Below are 21,019 nucleotides of genomic sequence, written 5' to 3'. Positions count from 1 at the left end.
ACTGGACACTACTGTGACCAGATTGCTGGTGGAAATATATGAGTCCGTTTCATGTGGAAACAATGTGGTAGATGTTTGAAGCCCAGAAACGGTATCAGCGCACGTTAAGTGCGCTGATACCGTTTCTCCCCGATATATGATCGGGGGTCTGGGCGGTAAATGACAGGGGCGCTATGCGCCCCTGTCATTATCGGCGCTGCTATCTACAAGAGAGCAGCGCCGACAGCCTGGGCTATGTACGAACGGTCAGATCGTCTGACCGTTCGGCCGGCTGTAGCTGTCGTTATCGACAGCTACAGTCAGGCGCTAGCCTATCCCCACAGTAGGGACAGCGCTGTCCCTGCTGTGGCGGCTACCGGCTCCAGGGCTGCACGTGGGGATCTCGCGATACTTGTGAGTTCCCGCGCATGCTCATTGGAGCCGGCCGGGCCTGACACACATCGCATCAGCACTAGGCTGATGCGATGTGGTCTGTAGCGGGTAGCGCCGGAGGGGGGAGTTAACGCTCCCCCTCTCCGGCCGGTGAGATGTTCACACATCTCACCGGTAGTGCTTACTGCTTCGCCTCGGTAAAGAGGCGAAGCAGGAAGCGTTATAGCGGCACTTAACGTGCCACTATAATACATCTACCCCATTGGTTGTAACTTGTTAAAAATGCAAAAACAGTCCTGGAATATATGTTGATACAGTGTCTTCTTATGGACTTAGTTGTCTCAATGGAATGTACACCAACAATAAGAGAGTGACTGCTATAGGGAGCCGCTATAAGATGGAGATGTATGGACTGTCCTGCAAATCCTGTATACAGGTGATGTGCAAAAGTAATAACTCTACCACTAATTTAGCGGGAGTGTACCTTGTAACTGTGTAGGATAGTTACCATTTATGTCTCCAATGTCCGGTAGCCCACAACATAGGGATGCTGCAGATGCAATCTCTGGAGAGAAGTGATGCTCTGACCGCTCGTCAGCGGGAGCGTGGGTGCTGGCGGGCTGAGAGCCTGTGGCTTGATGCTCCATATGTGACCGAATGAGTCACCTGTGTGTAGATGCGATCAGCCGCGTGCTGATCGCATTTACACACAGGTGACTCATTCGGTGCCACCACCGGACCGAATGAGAGAGTGGCTAGGGAGTAAGATTCAGCCTCTGGTGAACAAGCCCTTTGCTTTATGGGTGAAACGCCCATCCAGCACACACTATAGGAGCTCCCGCCGCACCCGATGGGAACTCCCTGAATGTCTAGGAGAATAACGCTGATTTAACACACACAGGTATTTCAACTCCTTTTTCTCCCTAGTCACTCTCTCATTCGGTCCGGTGGTGGCACCCTGCAATGCTTCACAGCACCAGGGTCCACACTGGTTAACTATCTACATGAACAGCAGAAGTGACTTTGCTTCCTTCTAAATTGCAAGTCCCTACACCATACATCCAATGACTGCCTGTTCACTGCACACAGCACACAGGCAGGAATAGGGTTAATTTTGGTGATTCAACTACTGCAATTCTGTCAAATTTTTTCTATGGGACACTGACACACAGCAGTGAACACGGAGATATACAGTCAGGTCCATAAATATTGGGACATTGACAGAATTTTCAGATTTTGGCCTCTATTCACCACCACAATGGTTTTGAAATGAAACAAACAAGATGTGCTTTAACTGCAGACTTTCAGATTTAATTTGTGGGTAATTACATCCAAATCGGGTGAACGGTGTAGGAATTACAACGGTTTCTATATGTGCCTCCCACTTTTTAAGGGTCCAAAAGTAATGGGACTATCAACTCAAAAGCTATTTCATGGACAGGTGTGGGCTATTCCCTCTTTATTTCATTATCAATTAAGCAGGTAAAAGGTCTGGAGTTGATTCTAGGTGTGACATTTGCATTTGGAATCAGTTGCTGTCGACTCTCAATATGAGATCCAAAGAGCTGTCACTATCAGTGAAGCAAGCCATCGTTAGGCTGAAAAATCAAAACAAACCCATCAGAGAGATAGCAAAAACATTAGGTGTGGCCAAATCAACTGTTTGGAACATTCTTAAAAAGAAAGAACGCACCGGAGAGCTCAGCAACACCAAAAGACCCGGAAGACCACGGAAAACAACTGTGGTGGATGACAAAATAATTATTTCCCTGGTGAAGAAAAATCCCTTCACAACAGTTGGCCAAATCAAGAACACTCTCCAGGAGTTAGGTGTATATGTGTCAAAGTCAACAATCAAGAGAAGACTTCACAAGAGTGAATATATAGGGTTCACCACAAGATGCAAACCATTGGTGAGCCACAAAAACAGGAAGACCAGATTATAGTTTGCCAAACAACATCTAAAAAAGCCATTACAGTTCTGGAACAACATCCTATGGACAGATGAGACAAAGATCAACTTGTACCAGAGTGATGGGAAGAGAAGAGAAGGAAAGGAACTGCACATGATCCAAAACATACCACCTCATCAGTGAAGCATGGTGGTGGTAGTGTCATGGCGTGGGCATGTATGGCTGCCAATGGAACTGGCTCCCTTGTATTTATTGATGATGTGACTGCTGACAAAAGCAGCAGAATTAATTCTGAAGTGTTTCGGGCAATATTATATGCTCATATTCAGTCAAATGCTTCAGAACTCATTGGACAGCGCTTCACAGTGCAGATTGACAATGACCCGAAGCATACTGCAAAAGCAACCAAAGAGTTTTTTAAGGCTAAAAAGTGGAATGTTATGCAATGGCCAAGTCAATCCCCTGACCTGAATCCGATTGAGCATGCATTTCACTTGATGAAGACAATACTGAAGGGAAAATGCCCAAAGAACAAGCAGGAACTGAAGACATTTGCAGCAGAGGCTTGGCAGAGCATTACCTGGGATGAAACCCAGTGTCTGGTGATGTCTATGCGTTCCAGACTTCAGGCTGTAATTGCCTGCAAAGGATTTGCAACAAAGTATTAAAAAGTGAAAGTTAGATTTAGGATTGTTTAGTTTGTCCCATTACTTTTGGCCCCTTAAAAAGTGGGAGGCACATATAGAAACCGTTGTAATTCCTACACCGTTCACCTGATTTGGATGTAATTACCCTCAAATTAAATCTGAAAGTCTGTAGTTAAATCACATCTTGTTTGTTTCATTTCAAAGCTATTGTGGTGGTGAATAGAGGACAAAATATGAAAATTCTGTCAATGTCCCAATATTTATGGACCTGACTGTATGTCTCATTATTTCCCAGGAGTCTGGGACAACAGTGCGTGTTATGCTGTAAAAATCACATTGCCAAGAAACAGATCTGTTTAGTTACTTGTTTGTTTGTCCCTTCTGACAGCTGCTAAGAAAGTGATTGCTCTCTCTTTCAGGCAAGGACAAATTTTGTCTCTTAAGCTGGGTTCACACTGACCGATAAATTCACCTTCGTGTACATATTTGGCTGTTATTAGAGCTCTTTGCATCTCTGTGGAGAGAACGGAAGCTATGCGTGGAACATACACTCTATTTGTTTTCTATGATGTCCTCATACACCAGGGAGGGGGTCGGTAATTATAGTTTGAGCACAGTATCCTGAGATGTTATTGGGGATTATTCAAGTATGTGAGTCAATCCACAATTGTTAGAGTATAACCCTATCTAGGGTGTCCTAAATACGAAGTGTGGAGGTGCTGCCCTGAGGGTAAGGGTATATATGAAAGTGGTTTTGAGGAGAAAAAATAAACTCTTTTTTTGGGGGCACTCTAATATAAAGATATAAATCAATTAAAAAGTAACTTTTATTTAAATATGAATTAAAAATTATACCCGCCACATTGCACACATCCTGGACCTCATTCAGAGTCAGTCGAAACGGTCGTACGGGAAAAGAGGCTGGATATGCAAATGATTCCCTCGCAAGTTGCGTCCCTAAGTTCGGATCGGCTGCTGGCCGACCAGGGGGAGGAAGCGGCCGGAAGACAAAAAAATACGCCCCCTTCTCGTACGCATTACACGTCATCTCCGGGCATATAAGGATTAATCGAGACCATCGGCAACCATTGGAACTGGTCGTAGAGCTTAAGGTTGACCATACCCTCTCTTAAGCTCTACGATCATGTCAGTGTAAAACCTCCCATGTCACATGTGCCATGACACTACTTAGTTAATTATGCACTCCCATAATCCGTATGCACTCCCATAAAACGCCGTTCGCATAATTAGGCACGCCTGCGTTCGGATCTCCACTACCCCGTTTTCAAGCACCTTCCCCTGTTACCACCCACAAACGCCTCATCCTGTCACTCAAACTACCGACCTGGCTGTATTCAAGGAGAGAGAATTTCTGATCGTGCATTGCGACCTTTACGCATGCGCAGTTCAGCGAACATCGGTGGCGTACGACCATGCAGCCGCTTCGACCGACTCTGAATGAGGTCCCCAGTGTGGATCATGACGCACAACATAAAAAACAAGAACAAAAAAAATGAAAATGAAAAAATAAAGATTAATTAAAAGTAATATCACAAGTTTTTAGAAAGCCAAGTGAAATATTATACAGTGGTACTGAAAATACCAAATATGCAATAATGGTGTAATCACCAATTAACTTATTGGATATATCATCATGTGGTATTGTAACCAAAACAATGTACAGGTGTCAGGGTACAGTGACCAATCAATGTATCAGCACATACAGAGGTGTCAGTAATTCCTCTTAATAATTATAGAACCACAAGGAGAGATTAATGAGAATTAATATATATTTATGGAACTCTCCATGTTCACATGATTATTGTTGTATGCATATGTTAGGTGATGCAGAAAAATCAGCACAGCAATTGTGACATCCGCTTTTTTTTGTTCTTGCTTTTGATGTTGTGTGTCATGATCCACACTGGATGTGTGCAATGTGGCGGGTATCATTTTTAATACATATTTAAATAAAAGTTACTTTTTAATTGATTTATATCTTTATATTAGAGTGCCCCCATGTCAGGACTGCGACTATTTCAGTTCATAAAGATAGACTACTTTGCCAAAGTTCCATTGTGGTTGTTGGAGGAGCTATCCTGCTTGCTGGCATGCTTCTCATTCAGGGGATAGAGTGTTAAAGTGATCATCTGTTTCCCAGGTGTTGTCAGGTTGTGGGATTCCTAGATTGCTCATTATTTCAAACCTGATTCCATTTGGGTCACAAGTTCTGAAACTTCCTATGGATCACAGACCTCTAGTATAAAGCCTGTTACTACCTGTGTCTCTGTGTCTGTGCAACGTTGCTTTCAGGTCTTTTCTTGGACTCCTTCCAGATCCCTGCTGTGCCTGTGGATTGCTGTGGACTTTGTTATATTCCTGATGAACTTCTGATGCCAGTTATCCGCTGCACTACAGAGCCCAGCATTCCTATTGTCTAAGTATTGCTTTTTGCTTCATCATTGTGCTTTCATCATTTTGCTGCACTTTACCTGTTGTCTTTTCATTCCTGTGGATATTGAACTCATCCTTGTTTCAGTTGTCAACTGCGCCATTACAGTGTCATCTTCGCATCACAGGGCTCAACCCTGCTCCGTACTCTAGCCACACCACAGGGCTCAACCCTGCTTCAATCTTCTCTGCATCACGGGGCTCAACCCCACTCCGTACTCTAGCCACGATGCAGGGCTCAACCCTGTTCTGGAATTTAATCGCCTTACAGGGCTTAACCCTGCTCCATCTTCACTATACCACAAGGCTCAAGTTTGCTTCATCTCTCACTGCACTATAGGGCTCGGCCCTGTCCCGGAACTATATTATTCTGCTGGGTTCGCTCTGCTCCGGATTTCCAATACTACAGGGTTCTACCCTGTCCAAAGTCCTCAATGCCATCCTGAGGTGTTAGTCTTATACTGGACTCGGGGTTCCCTACCACGTTAGTTCTTATATGTCAAAGACTTTATATATATTTGGGGATTCTCTCCTATACTTATTGTTGCATATATGAATCTCTGTGCTGTTTGAGACTTTATATGAGACCTTGCTGATTATAATTATTTTGTGAATAAATTCTATTTTACTTTTATCCTGTGCTACTGAGTTTCATGGAAAGGTCATTGAAGTCTGTGAAGTTGAGGATAGGAGCTTTGCATGAAGAAAGTTTAGAGTTTTTGGTATTACCTATTTCTATGTATGATATAGTTCTTGGTTTACCATGGTTAACTCTTCATAACCCTCATATTGATTGGACTTGTTCTCAAATTCTTTCTTGGAGTCCCAAATGCAAATTAAATTGTTTGATTCCTGTGTTACGATTGGCTGAAGTGAAAGTAGATGTTCCACCTTCTCTCCCACAGCCTTATCATGAATTTGCTGATGTCTTTTCTGAGCAGGCGGCAGACGAACTCCCACTGCATCATCCCTGGGATTGTCCTATTGAACTTATCGCTGGTAAAATGCCACCTAAAGGTCGAGTATGCCCTCTCTCTGTTCCTGAGACTGAAGCCATGTCAGAATATGTGCAAGATAACCTACGAAAGGGGTTTATCAGGCCTTCTTCATCTCCTGCTGGAGCGGGCTTCTTTTTTGTAAAGAAAAAAGATGGCGGTCTTCGTCCATGTATCGACTTTAGAGGTCTAAATGAGATTACGGTAAAAAATAAATATCCTTTGCGTCTCATTACAGAACTGTTTGATAGAGTAAAGGGTTCTCAACTATTTACTAAACTTGATCTGAAAGGAGCTTATAACTTGATCAGAGTTAAAGAGGGTGATGAGTGGAAAACCGCATTTAGTATGTGAGATGGCCATTATGAGAACCTTGTCATGCCTTTTGGTTTATGTAATGCTCCTGGTGTGTTCCAGGAGTTTGTGAATGAAATTTTCTGAGATATACTTTACCAGTTTGTTATTGTTTATGTTGATGATATTTTGATTTTTTCCAGGAATCTTTCTGATCATCGTACCCATGTTAAAGAGGTATTAAGTCGTCTTTGAGCTAATAAGCTTTATGGTAAGATCTCCAAGTGTGTTTTTGAAGTTCCAGTTATACCCTTTTTGGGGTATATCATCTCCGGTTCTGAGCTTCAGATGGACCCTGAGAAGTTAAAGGCTATTCAAGATTGGGTTTTGCCCACTTTGTTAAAGTCTATTCAGAGATTTTTAAGCTTTGCCAATTATTACAGAAAGTTTATTAAAGCATTTTCAACGATTGTAGCCCCATTTACTGCTATGACAAAAAAAGGGGCTAATCCCAAAGTATGGTCTGCAGAGGCATTGAATACCTTTCAGACTCTTAAAGACGCATTTTCTGCGGCCCCCATTCTAGTTCAACCTGACGTTGAGAAACCATTTATGCTAGAAGTGGATGCTTCCACTTATGGAGTTGGGGCTATTTTGTCTCAAGTGTCTGCAGATGGGAGAACAGTGTCTTATGGATTCTTTTCATGAAAGTTTTCTAGTGCTGAGAGTAATTATTCCATTGGGGACCAAGAATTGTTAGATATTAAGTTAGCTTTGGAGGAATGGAGATATTTATTAGAAGGCACAAAACATCCTGTTACTACTTTTACAGACCATTAAAATTTGTTGTATTTGAAGACTGCTCATTGTCTGAACCCACGACAAGCTCGTTGGGCTCTCTTCTTTTCTCGTCTTGATTTTGTTCTCAGATATCGTCCAGGTTCTTTGAATAAAAAGGCAAATGCTCTCTCACGCTCAATTTGGAAGAGAAAGAACAAAATGAGGATCAAAGATACCCTATAATAAACCCTCTGGCCTTTTCTTCAATTTCCATCTCTCCTGATCCTCCTCCTGGGAAGATATTTGTGGCACCTGAGTTACGAGGTAAACTTCTTTCCTGGGCTCATAATTCTCATTTCTTTGGACATCCAGGGGTTTGTAAAATGTACTCTTTTTTGCAACGTTCCTATTGGTGGTCTTCCATGAAAAAAGATGTACAAGAGTTTATACGTTCTTGTTCTAAGTGTGTACAACATAAGTCCTCCTGGCAGTCTCCAGTTGGTCCTCTCCATCCACTACCCATTCCCACCCAGCCATGGACCGATCTTTCCATGAATTTTATTACAGATCTTCCTGAGTCTAGTGGGTTTACAGTTATTTGGGTAGTGGTGGATTGTTTTACCAAGATGGCTCATTTTTGTCCTTTGGCTCGAATTCCATCAGCCCCCAAGTTAGCACAAATATTTATTAAAGAGATATTTCGTCTTCATGGACTTCCTTCTGAGATAGTGTCTGATCGAGGTGTCCAGTTTGTTGCTCAGTTTTGAGAGCTTTATGTTCATCATTGCAAATTCAATTACAGTTTTCTTCTATGTATCATCCTCAGTCAAATGGGCAAACTGAAAGAGTGAACCAGGAGTTGGAGACCTTCTTAAGAATGTACATTTCTTCCTCCCAAGATGATTGGATGGATTTTTTGCCTTGGGCTGAGTTTGCTCATAACTTTCATTATTCGTCTGCTACAGGTGTAAGTCCTTTTTTTGCCAATACTGGTCGACATCCTCAAGTTCCTGAGCTTCAGTCAATTCCTACTGTGGACATCCCAGCAGCTAAAGCTACCCTCCAATGCTTTTCTGGAATTTGGAGACAGGTACATAAGTGTCTTAGGAAAGCCTCTCATAATTATAAAACCTTTGCTGATAGAAAACATTCGGCTGTTCCTAAATATTATGTTGGGGATCATGTCTGGTTGTCTACTAGAAATCTGCGACTTAAGGTACCTACCATGAAGTTTGCTCCCCGGTATATTGGTCCTTTTCGTATTATAAAAATTATCAACCCAGTGGCATGTAAGTTACAGTTACCTCCAACCAAGCGTGTACCTAACTCCTTTCATGTCTCTGTGCTTAGACCATTGATTCTTAATCGATTTCATGACAGCTTGCCTAAAGTACCTTCCATAACAACTGCTCGAGGTCTGGAGTTTGAGATCGATAAGATTCTGGATTCACGTAAGCATCAAAATCAATTGCAATATCTTGTAGACTGGAAGGGTTATGGCCCGGAAGAGAGATCTTGGATTAAAGATTCTGATGTCCATGCTCCTAAGTTGATACATAATTTTCATGCTAAATTCCCTTTAAAACCTGGTGGGTGTTTGAAGATCACCCAAAAAGGGAGGGGTACTGTCAGGACTGCGTCTATTTCAGTACATAAAGATAGACTACTTTTGCGAAAGTTCCATTAAGGTCATTGGAGGAGCTATCGTGCTTGCTGGCATGCTTCTCATTCAGAGGATAGAGTGTTAAAGTGATCATCTGTTTCCCAGGTGTCGTCAGGTTGTGGGATTCCTAGATTGCTCATTATTTCAAACCTGATTCCATTTGGATCACATGTTCTGAAACTTCCTATGGATCACAGACCTCTAGTATAAAGCCTGTTACTAACTGTGTCTCTGTGTCTGTGCAACGTTGCTTTCAGGTCTTTTCTTGGACTCCTTCCAGATCCCCGCTGTGACTGTGGATTGCTGTGGACTTTGTTATATTCCAGATGAACTTCTGATGTCAGTTATCCACTGCACTACAGAGCCCAGCATTCCTATTGTCTAAGTATTGCTTTTTGATTCATCATTTTGCTGCACTTTACCTGTTGTCTTTTCGTTCCTGTGGATATTGAACTCATCCTTGTTTCAGTTGTCAACTGCACCATTAGAGTCATCTTCGCATCACGGGGCTCAACCCCGCTCCCTACTCTAGCCACACCACAGGGCTCAACCCTGCTACAATCTTCTCCACATCACGGGGCTCAACTCCGCTCTGTACTCTAGCCACACAGGGCTCAACCCTGCTACAATCTTCTCCACATCACGGGGCTCAACACCGCTCCGTACTCTAGCCACGTTGCAGGGCTCAACCCTGTTCTGGAATCCCATTGCATCGCAGGGTTTAACCCTGCTTCAATCTTCTCTGCATTACGGGGCTCAACCCTGCTATGAACTCTAGCCACGCCGCAGGGCTCAACCCTGTTCTGGAATTTCATCGCCTTACAGGGCTTAACCCTGCTCCGTCTCAACTATACCACAAGGCTCAAGTTTGCTTCATCTCTCACTGCACTATAGGGCTTGGCACTGTCCCGGAACTATATTATTCTGCAGGGTTTTCTCCGCTCTGGATTTCCAATATGACAGGGTTCTACCCTGTCCAAAGTACTCAATGCCATCCTGAGGTGTTATCCTTATACTGGACTCGGGGTTCCCTACCATGTTAGTTCTTATACGTTAAAGACTTTATATATATTTGGGGATTCTCTCCTATACTTATTGTTGCATATATGAATCTCTGTGCTGTTTGAGACTTTATATGAGACCTTGCTGATTATAATTCTTTTGTGAATAAATTTTATTTTACTTTTATCCTGGGCTACTGAGTTTCATGGAAAGGTCATTCCTAAAGACTACCCCAGTTTATTGTGCCTAGTAGGCCTGCCTCCCTCCAGGAGTCTCAAGTGTCGGCAGCCGTGACACCCCAAAAAGAGAGTTTCTTTTTTCTCCTCAAAACCACTTTCTATGATGTCCTCGTTAGCCAGCCTCCAAAGAGTCGCTGGTCCGCTGGTTTTGTCTGACCTTCAGACAGACGATTATGGCATCATCTGGGGTGATAGCCTTCTTGGCCTAGAGGTAGTGTGGTGGTATTACCTTGCTATGGTCCAAGGTTCAGATCCAACCACAGTCTAATGTTTTAGGGCCTCTGACTTTTAATACAGAGCATTCCTCTCACTCAGTGGGTTCCTAATAGGTGGCTGCTAACAGGGTTTCCATGGAGTTACTTTGCCGAGCGGCTTCTTGGTCTGGCCGGCAAACCTTTATTCTTTTTTATAGATTTGACATGTTTGCGGCTTTTGTAGTGCAGTATGGCTGGTCTGTTTTGCAGGGTTCGCAGTGCTTTCCTGCCTGTAATGGGAGCTCTGGGACATCCCCACTGTGTTCTCCAGGGTCTCATAGTGGATGAAGGAGAAAACAGTATTTTGGTACTTACTGATAAATCCCTTTCTCTGATTCCATAGGAGACACTGGACGCCCACCCTGCGCTGTTCCTTTCTGCCAGGGTTGGGGTAATTTTTTGTTATGACTGTTAGAGAATGGTTTGATGTCTCTGGTTGTGTTACTGTTTTTCAACCTTTTCATATGTTCTGTTTACTTGCTTTGCCTCCTCCTCTTCCATTTGTTTTTTATATGCTCCTCTCGTGCACAGTTTTCTAAGACTGGGGCTTGGAGGGGGTATAGAAAGGGAGGAGCTAGTCACATTTCTTAATATTTAAAGTGCCAAGCTCCCACTCAGCACCATCTATACCCCACTGTCTATGCTCTCCAGTGTCCCCTATGAAATCGGAGAAAGGGATTTATCGGTAAGTACCAAAATCCTGTTTTCTTGGGATGCCCTGTGCCCCAGATGTGAACCTTAGAGTGCTAGGGACCTGCTTGATGAGTTGATCTTGATGTTGGTGGGCAGGCCTGTATCATTGGCCAATGATATGCAAACTACCACTGATATGATACATAATTACAATGTACATTTAAATTTGAACAGCAATGATCACATAGTGTACCTGCAATTTATTTTCTTGTGCAGGTAGATAAAGTGACAGCTGTGGATGTAACGGATAAGTTTGAATCCACTGGCAATTTTTTTTGCAATGTACAATACAGTATACTGTGTAGATGTTCAATGCAGATATAGTACAGTTTAGGAAATGCATTATCTGCCATTTGAAATCTGGTATTACACTGTGTTGCATCTAAATTACCATTATAGTGTGCTATGTCAGAGAACACATGATGTGTCATGCCTTTCTCAGATGTCTGACAAATTACAGGTAAATGAGGACATATCTGTACATAGATATCTGACTTAGACATACTTTGTAACGTATGACATAAATTTTAATTCATTTCCAATACCTCCTACGAATTATATTTAAAAAATGTACGGTAGTAGAACTAAGTAAAGGTGTATGATAACTATTGCGTGTCCTGGTTTTATGTGTGAGTTATAATATTGGCTATTTCTGTGTCTCATTTTTAAGAACATGGAAAGACATTAAATATCAGTCAGACGCCAGAAGTTGTGTTCAAGAATCCAGTTATAATCACCTGCAGCTTCTCTGTACAAGACAACAGAGCCATTCTACGTTCTCAGGTCTACTGGATGATGGGAAACCCAAGAGAGCACTTTGTGTATCATCCAGACCCGGACTACATACACCCAGATTATAAGGGAAAGACCAGGCTGGTAGGTGACTCTGATCTCCGCCTAGACATGGTCAATGTTCCAGATAACACCACGCTCTACTGTCGAGTAGTCATAAGACGATGTTTGCCTATAGGAGATAATATGATTGACACAATCCTGGAGGAAGGTCCTGGAACACGTCTCAAAGTCCAAGGTAATCAATAATTGTGGAAAATACCAAGATGTAAATCTTCCTAACAATGATCAAAGTAATTTATATAACACACATGATTTTAATATATATATGAATTTCTGGGAATGCATTCAAAATACTATAACTTAATTTCATACACCTATCATACTCCTATCATAAACCCATCATACTCCTATCATACACCTATCATACTCCTATCATACTCCTATCATACACCTATCATACTCCTATCATACACCTTGTTTGTGCCCCCCCTCCCCTTCCCTTTCGGCTTGTATTCACCACTAACACCCTAGCAGCACCCAGTCACACACTTTCCTCCCCCTGCATTCACTTCCAACACCCCAGCAGCACCCAGACACACACACTCAACCCCTATCCCCTCTACATTCACTTCCAACACCCCAGACACACACTCTAATCCTCCTGCATTCACTGCCAATACCCCAGCAGCACCCAGACACAGAACCTTTCCCTTACATTTACTACTAGCACCCTAGCAGCACCCAGACCTCTCTCCCTTGCATTCACTTCCATTAACCCAGTAAAAAAACCCACACACCATCCCCGCTCAATTCACTGCCAACATCCCAGCAGGACCCAGACACCCCGCCTGCTTTTACTACTAACAACCTTGAATCACCCAGACACACTCTCAGGACCTCATTCAGAGTTGGTCATTGCGGCCGCACGGTCGTACGCCACCGATGTTCGTAAAGTTTGCAATGCGCGTGCGCAAACTTGCTGCTACGATCAGAAATTTCTCTCTCCTTGAACACAGCCAGGTCGGTAGTTTGAGTGACAGAATGAGGCGTTTGTGGGTGGTAACAGGGGAAGGTGCTTGAAAACGGGGGAGTGGAGATTCGAACGCAGGCGTGCCTAATTATGCGAACGGCGTTTTATGGGAGTGCATAATTAACAAAGTAGCGTCATGGCACACGTGACATGGGAGGTTTTACACTGACATGATCGTAGAGCTTAAGAGAGGGTATGGTCAACCTTAAGCTCTACGACCAGTTCCAATGGTTCCCGATGGTCTCGATTAATCCTTATATGGCCGGAGATGACGTGTAATGCGTACGAGAAGGGGGCGTATTTTTTGTCTTCTGGCCGCTTCCTCCCCTTGGTCGGCCAGCTACCGATCCAATCTTAGGGAAGCAACATGCGAATGCATCATTTGCATATCCGGCCCCTTTTCCCCTACGACCGTGCGGCCGCAACAACCGACTCTGAATGAGGTCCTCAGTCCCTGCTTTCACTACCGACATCAAAACACCCCCTCTGCATTCACTACTAACACCCTAGCAGACCAAAACCACACACTTTGCCCACCAGCAACACCCAGAAACACATCCTCCTCTCCTGCATTCACTACCAACACTCCAGCAGCACCCAGATGCATTCTCCTCACTCCCTGCCCCATCTGGATTCCTGTGGCAACTAAGTTGTGGGGCCCCCCCGCCACCACAGGGAACCTAACCCCTACCGCTGCCCCCCCCCCTCGATTACTTACCTTCTGGCCCTATGTTGTGAATAAAGCAGCACAGTCAGCGCAAAGTGGCTCCTGAAGCCCGATATCAGTGATCAGTGCCACGGACATGATGTGTCATGTGATGCTGATGAGGGGAGTTGGGAGGTGCTTTGCGCTCTCTATCCGGCAGTGCTGACTGTGCTGCTGCATTCAGAACACAGAAACGTGGCAGATCAGCCCCATCTGCAAACACTACCTATCTGCACTACCCCCCTGATCCCTCCACACTCACCACTATCTATCTGCACTACCCCCATGATCCCTCCACACTCACCACTATCTATCTGCACTACCTCCCTGACTCCGCCAATCTCAACACTACCTATCTGTACTACCTCCCTGATCCCTCCACACTCACCACTACCTATCTACACTACCTCCCTGAGCCCTCCATACTCACCACTACCTATCTGCACTACCTCCCTGACCCCTCCATACCCACCACTACCTAGCTGCACTACCTCCCTGACCCCTCCATACCCACCACTACGTATCTGCACTACCTCCCTGACCTCTCCTTACTCACCACTACCTAACTGCACTACCTTCCTGACTCCGCCAATCTCACCACTACCTCTCTGCACTACCTCCCTGACCCCTCCATACTCACCACTACCTATCTACACTACCTCCCTGACCCCTCCATACCCACCACTACCTATCTGCACTACCTCCCTGACCCCTCCATACCCACCACTACCTATCTGTACTACCTCCTGACCCCTCCATACTCACCACTACCTATCTGCACTACCTCCCTGACCCCTCCATACCCACCACTACCTATCTGCACTACCCCACTGATCCCTCCACACTCACCACTACCTATCTACACTACCTCCCTGACCCCTCCATACCCACCACTACCTATCTGCACTACCTCCATGACCCCTCCATACCCACCACTACCTATCTGCACTAACTCCCTGATACCTCCACACTCACCACTACCTCCCGGACTCCGCCAATCTCACCACTACCTATCTACACTACCTCCCTGACCCCTCCATAACCACCACTACCTATCTGCACTACCTCCCTCACCCCTCCATACTCACCACTACCTATCTGCACTACCTCCCTGACTCCGCCAATCTCACCACTACCTATCTACACTACCTCCCTGACCCCTCCATACTCACCACTACCTATCTGCACTCCCTCCCTGACCCCTCCATACTCACCACTATCTAACTGCACTACCCTCTGACCCCTCCATACTCACCACTACCTATCTGCACTACCTCCCTGACCCCTCCATACTCACCACTACCTATCTACACTACCTCCCTGACCCCTCCATATTCACCACTACCTATCTACACTACCTCCCTGACCCCTCCTTACTCACCACTACCTAACTGCACTACCTCCCTGACCCCTCCATACTCACCACTACCTATCTGTACTTCCTCCCTGACCCCTCCATACTCACCACTACCTAACTGCACTTCCTCCCTCATCCCTCCACACTCACCACTATCTATCTGCACTACCTCCCTGACCCCTCCACACTCACCACTATCTATCTGCACTACCTCCCTGACCCCTCCATACTCACCACTATCTATCTGCACTACCTCCCTGACTCCTCCATACTCACCACTACCTATGTGCACTTCCTCCCTGACTCCGCCAATCTCACCACTACCTATCTACACTACCTCCCTGACCCCTCCATACTCACCACTACCTATCTGTACTACCTCCCTGACCCCTCCATACTCACCACTACCTATCTGCACTACCCCCCTGATCCCTCCACACTCACCACTACCTATCTGCACTACCTCCCAGACCCCTCCATACCCACCACTACCTATCTGCACTACCTCCCTGACCCCTCCATACTCACCATTATCTATCTGCACTACCTCCCTGACTCCGCCAATCTCACCACTACCTATCTACACTACCTCCCTGACCCCTCCATACTCACCACTACCTATCTGCACTACCTCCCTGACCCCTCCTTACTCACCACTACCTAACTGCACTACCCTCTGACCCCTCCATACTCACCACTACCTATATGCACTACCTCCCTGACCCCTCCATACTCACCACTACCTATCTACACTACCTCCCTGACCCCTCCATATTCACCACTACCTAACTGCACTACCTCCCTGACCCCTCCACACTCACCACTACCTATCTGCACTACCTCCCTGACTCCGACAGTCTCACCACTACCTATCTACACTACCCCCTGACCCCTCCATACTCACCACTACCTATCTGCACTACTTCCCTGACCCCTCCATACTCACCAATACCTATCTGCACTACCCTCTGACCCCTCCATACTCACCACTACCTATCTGCACTACTTCCCTGACCCCTCCTTACTCACCACTACCTATCTGCACTACTTCCCTGACCCCTCTTTACTCACCACTACCTATCTACACTACCTCCCTGACACCTCCATACTCACCACTATCTATCTACACTACCTCCCTGACCCCTCATTACTCACCACTACCTAACTGCACTACCTCCCTGACCCCTCCATACTCGCCACTACCTATCTGCACTACCTCCCTGACCCCTCCATACTCACCACTACCTATCTACACTACCTCCCTGACCCCTCCATACTCACCACTACCTAACTGCACTACCTCCCTGACCCCTCCATACTCACCACTACCTATCTGCACTACCTCCCTGACCCCTCCATACTCACCACTACCTATCTGCACTACCTCCCTGGCCCCTACATACTCACCACTACCTAACTGCACTTCCTCCCTGACCCCTCTACACTCACCACTATCTATCTGCACTACCTCCCTGACCCCTCCATACTCACCACTACCTATCTGCACTACCTCCCTGACTTTGCCAATCTCACCACTACCTATCTACACTACCTCCCTGACCCCTCCATACTCACCACTACCTAACTGCACGGTATGCAGTCGGGCAGCCGGTGGACCAAGTCCCGACAGCCAGCTTCCCGACTGTCAATTCCCAGCAAGGGTCTATATACAAATGTCAATATGCCTATGCCTGTCATTAGACGTACGCCGGGAGGCCGGCGCCCGGCATCCCGATTGAAGGGACGCTGGGCGCCTAGCGCAGATAGCCGCATGTGGAGGGTTAGGTTTAGGGTTCCCAGGGGGGACTTAGGGTTAGGCACCCCCCCGGCAGGATAGGTTTAGGCTAGGGGAACTGGGGGTTAGTGTTAGGCACCCCCGGGGGGGACTTAGGGTTAGGCGGCGGGGAAGGGGGGGGTTAGGTTTAGGCACTTAGAGGGGGGATTAGGGTTAGGCACCCCTAAGGCAGGGTTAGGGTTAGGGGGTAGAAATATATTATTATATACTTACCTTTGACGATCGGGATTTCCTCCTCTGCTGGGATTCCGCTGTCAGGATTCCAACCGCCGGGCATGGGTACAGCGGTAAATCATACCGATTCCAACTGCACTAACTCCCTGACCCCTCCATACTCACCACTACCTACTGTATCTGCACTAGCCTATCTCTGAGTTTTCATTCTAAGATGCCATGAGTGCCGCACCTTTGCACTGTAGATTCTTTTCATGAGGGCACCAGCAGCTGATAAACATTGTTATTGGGAGTTCCAGACCATGCAGGGGAGGGCGTGGTTTTATGGGGAGGGGGCATTGCCTTGTGGCTGAACCCCCGTGGTCCCGTTATTACTGGGGGGATGTCGGAGGTGCGGACTGCCTTGAGTGCAGTACCTGCTCCCTCACAGTGTGAGGGGCCAAGTGCTGCACTTAATGCTACAGAGCAGCACCTGTCTCCTGTCACTGAGGGGGAGTCTGCACCTTGGTGTCACCCCTCGGCGGGTGACACCCGCCGAGTGGCTACCAATTGGTATTGGGCACCAATAATGGTGTCCCGCGCCCCCTGCACCCCCTTGTGATGCCACTGGGTCAGTGTGTCCCCGTCAGGGCTGGCGCCTTGAGGCGACCACTTCTCATTGTCTCCTGTATTTACACCCCTGCATATAGATCATATAAAGCACAGGTCAATGGTATTAATGCAAAATCTGACAAGATGTTGTAGTGACCACTGATATGTCCAAATAAGTGGGTACCAATAATAGGCGGTGGACTAGCCACAAATGGTAATTTCAAAAGATCATAAGTGTTATAACAAATTGAGGTACTGTATATTCGGGTACTTTCCAGTCAGAAGATAGTTATATTAGCAGCTCGTAGTGGAAGAAGTCTGTCCAATACTTAGCAGGTAATTTTCCAGCTGGTGGTAGATGACAGGTGCAAATGCTGGATATCCGAGAATTACAGCTTTTTAATCCCGGTCCAGAAAAGGAATAACAAGTGTCCCTAAAGTATCCAATGGATAAAGGACCTCATTCAGAGTCGGTCGTTGCGGCCGCACGGTCGTAGGGGAAAAGGGCCGGATATGCAAATTAAGCGATCACAAGTTGCGGTCCTAAGATGAGATCGTTAGCTGAACGACCAAGGGTAAGAAGCGGCCGTAAGACTAAATCACGCCCCCTTCTCGATCACAACACACGTCATCTCCTGGGATATAAGGATTAATCGCGAGCACCCGGCTACTGACAGAGTGAAGGAGTCGGCACTTTGAAACAGACTTGTCCCCATGGCAGCCTGCACCTCCCACACCCCTGGAGTGACTAAAATGGGGGTTCGAGCCTCAAAGCCTTACCCCCTACCCACAAAGCCTTACCCCCATTCCGCAAGACCACACCACTTTTTTGGTGCCAACATCCATCCTCACTACTACCCACACTGGATGTCACCTCACCAGGGGCATAGAGAGGTCGCCGGACGCAGGTGAAGGGGAATTGGCATAATTGCTGGAGGTGTGGCCACGCCCATCAGGATTTTTAAAAAATATATATTTTTGCAGCGCTGCTATGTGTAGGGGAGGGGGGATCGGTGAGCCCCTCAGTCCAGCTCAAAGCCGCAGGGGGGCTCAATCAGTGAGATCTTTCCCCCCCACAGTCATAGGAGACTGCAGCAGCTGCAAGCAGTCTCCCACCCCAGCCCAGCACACAACAGTGTGTGCTGGGCTGCTGTGATTTAAGAGGGATGGGGGGGAACGCTGGACCCGGGCCCCCTGCCGGGCCCCTCCAGAAGCCCAGGCCTGGGTAATTAGTATCCGCTCCCCTCTCCCTCGGCGCCCCTGCACCTCAGTGAGATTCACAAATTTCGGGGTGAATCGGATTTCTGGAGAACTCAACCGCACATCTCTAGTAGCTACATATCTCTTCTCAGCAAAATGGGCCTGATTCAGAGCTGTACGCAATGCTGATATTTACAGCAGCTTTTGTACATGCACCATGGCAAACAATCGCTCGATCTGTGTAAATATTGGTGTAGCGTAAATCTCTGAATCAGTTCATAGGTTGTGGCTCATGGAAAATAAATCCAACTTACTGTATAGTAACATTATCTGCTTCTAAAGGTTTCTAGAGTGGAGGCCTCTCACATTGTGAATGTCGAAAAGCACAAATTGGACACTTTATGTTAGTATTAGTGTTAATACACATATGCATGAAAACTGAGGTGTTGACAAGTTTATTTTCTACATTCAAACCATGTCGACATTCTGATACTTACGTTGTGAATATCAGCATTTTGTACCCCACCCCAACTTAAGAATACCTACATTTTCCTCAAATCAATCTAACACTAAGGGGTAAATTTACTATTGGTCGATTTGCAGCACGAGTTGAGGAGTGATTTAGCACTTCTCAAATCGACTCAAATCACATGCAGTGAAAAACGTTTTTCACTGCATTTACTGTGAGTCGATTTGTTTTGCGATTTGCAAAACAAGTTTGATTTGAGTCGGTTTTGAAGAGTGATTTGCTCTTCGATTTGGAAATTTCAAGTCCAAATAGAACGGCAAATCACCCATCAAAACGAACTGCAAATCCCCGACACAACGAACTGCTTCACGCTTTCACTTTCAGCATTAGCAGTTCGTTGTCACACAGATACATGCAGACATCAGTGAGATGCCTGCCTGTATCTGCATGTAAAAAGTCATGTAAAGAGATAAATTTAAAAAAAAAAAAAATCTGAGGTGACCCCCTAAATCAGAACCAGCCCCGGACTACTAAAACCCAGTTCTGGTTGACTAAGTACAGGGAAAAAATGACGTAGGGTCTCCCTGAAATTAGTACAACCAGCACTGGGCTATGGGATGCAGAGCTGGTTCTGGATTTACAGGGAAAAATTTGCATAGGGTTCCCCTGTAAGATCCAGAACCAGCCCTGGACCCTTTCTAATGGGGGACTGATGCCACAGCCAGGGGAGCCCTATCACCGGGCCCGCCAGCTGCAGCATCAGCCCTGACCGTTAGTTAGCCCAGGCCAGGGATCACTGGGAGGTTGGAAACCCCTTCAAAAAATGGGGTCTCCCTCTCCTGGGCACCCCTAGCCTAGGCTGATAGGAGACCACTGGAGGTAAGATAGTTGAGTATTGTGTGAGTGTGTGTATGCATGTATGTATGTATTAAAGTTATACTTTGTAAGGTGTATGTGTTTCTTGGGACATTTCTTTACAGGTGAACTACAAGTCCCTGTGGGCTCTTAATGCCCTGCATATTGGTGCTTGTGGTTCTCCAAGTCCCAGCATGCGGGGGAGGCTTGCTGGGACCTGCAGTTCTACTGGAAAGACAATGTTTATTCATATTTCTTTTTACACCACACCTACACAATCAACCCGCCACCCACCGCCCAGGCTAGAGGTGCCCTGGAGAGGGAGACCCCTTTTTTTGAAGTTGTCTCCAACTCCACAGGGATCGCTGGCCTAGGCTGACTAACGGTCAGGACTGATGCTGCGGCTGGGGGGCCCGGTGATAGGGCTTCCCTGGCTGTGGCATCAGTCTGCTTCCCATAGCCCAGTGCTGGTTGTACTAAGTATAGGGAGACCCTACATCATTTTTTCCCTGTACTTAGTCAACCAGAACTGGGTTTCAGTGGTCCCCTGTGCATTACTTTTCCATGCTGCATTGTCCAACGCAGTATCGGATAACCTGCGTACCATCGGCCAGCTGCGGTGACCCACAGGGTCCCACAGCCGGCTGCCATAGATGAGAGGAAGAGGCCAGGAAATCTCAGTTTTCTTCCCCCCCCAATGCCCCCCCCACTCACAAATGGCAGCAGACTGTCAATCACTTTAAT

At 46.2% G+C, this 21,019-nt stretch overlaps 1 protein-coding gene across 1 annotated transcript in view; it reads left to right on the top strand.

Moving 5' to 3' along the window:
• LOC148506847 (uncharacterized) overlaps nt 1–21,019 on the top strand; it is a 119,549-nt gene that overhangs the window by 79,304 nt on the left and 19,226 nt on the right. Inside the window, exon 4 of the mRNA XM_088446091.1 lies at nt 11,974–12,333. Within this exon, the coding sequence (XP_088302217.1) occupies nt 11,974–12,333 (360 nt within the window). The remainder of the gene's footprint in view (nt 1–11,973; nt 12,334–21,019) is intronic.

The sequence above is a fragment of the Taudactylus pleione genome, unplaced genomic scaffold, assembly GCF_031769625.1.
Source record: "Taudactylus pleione unplaced genomic scaffold, aTauple2 ptg000393l, whole genome shotgun sequence".
NCBI classification, from domain to species: domain Eukaryota; kingdom Metazoa; phylum Chordata; class Amphibia; order Anura; family Myobatrachidae; genus Taudactylus; species Taudactylus pleione.
This window is presented reverse-complemented; position numbering and strand designations above follow the sequence as displayed.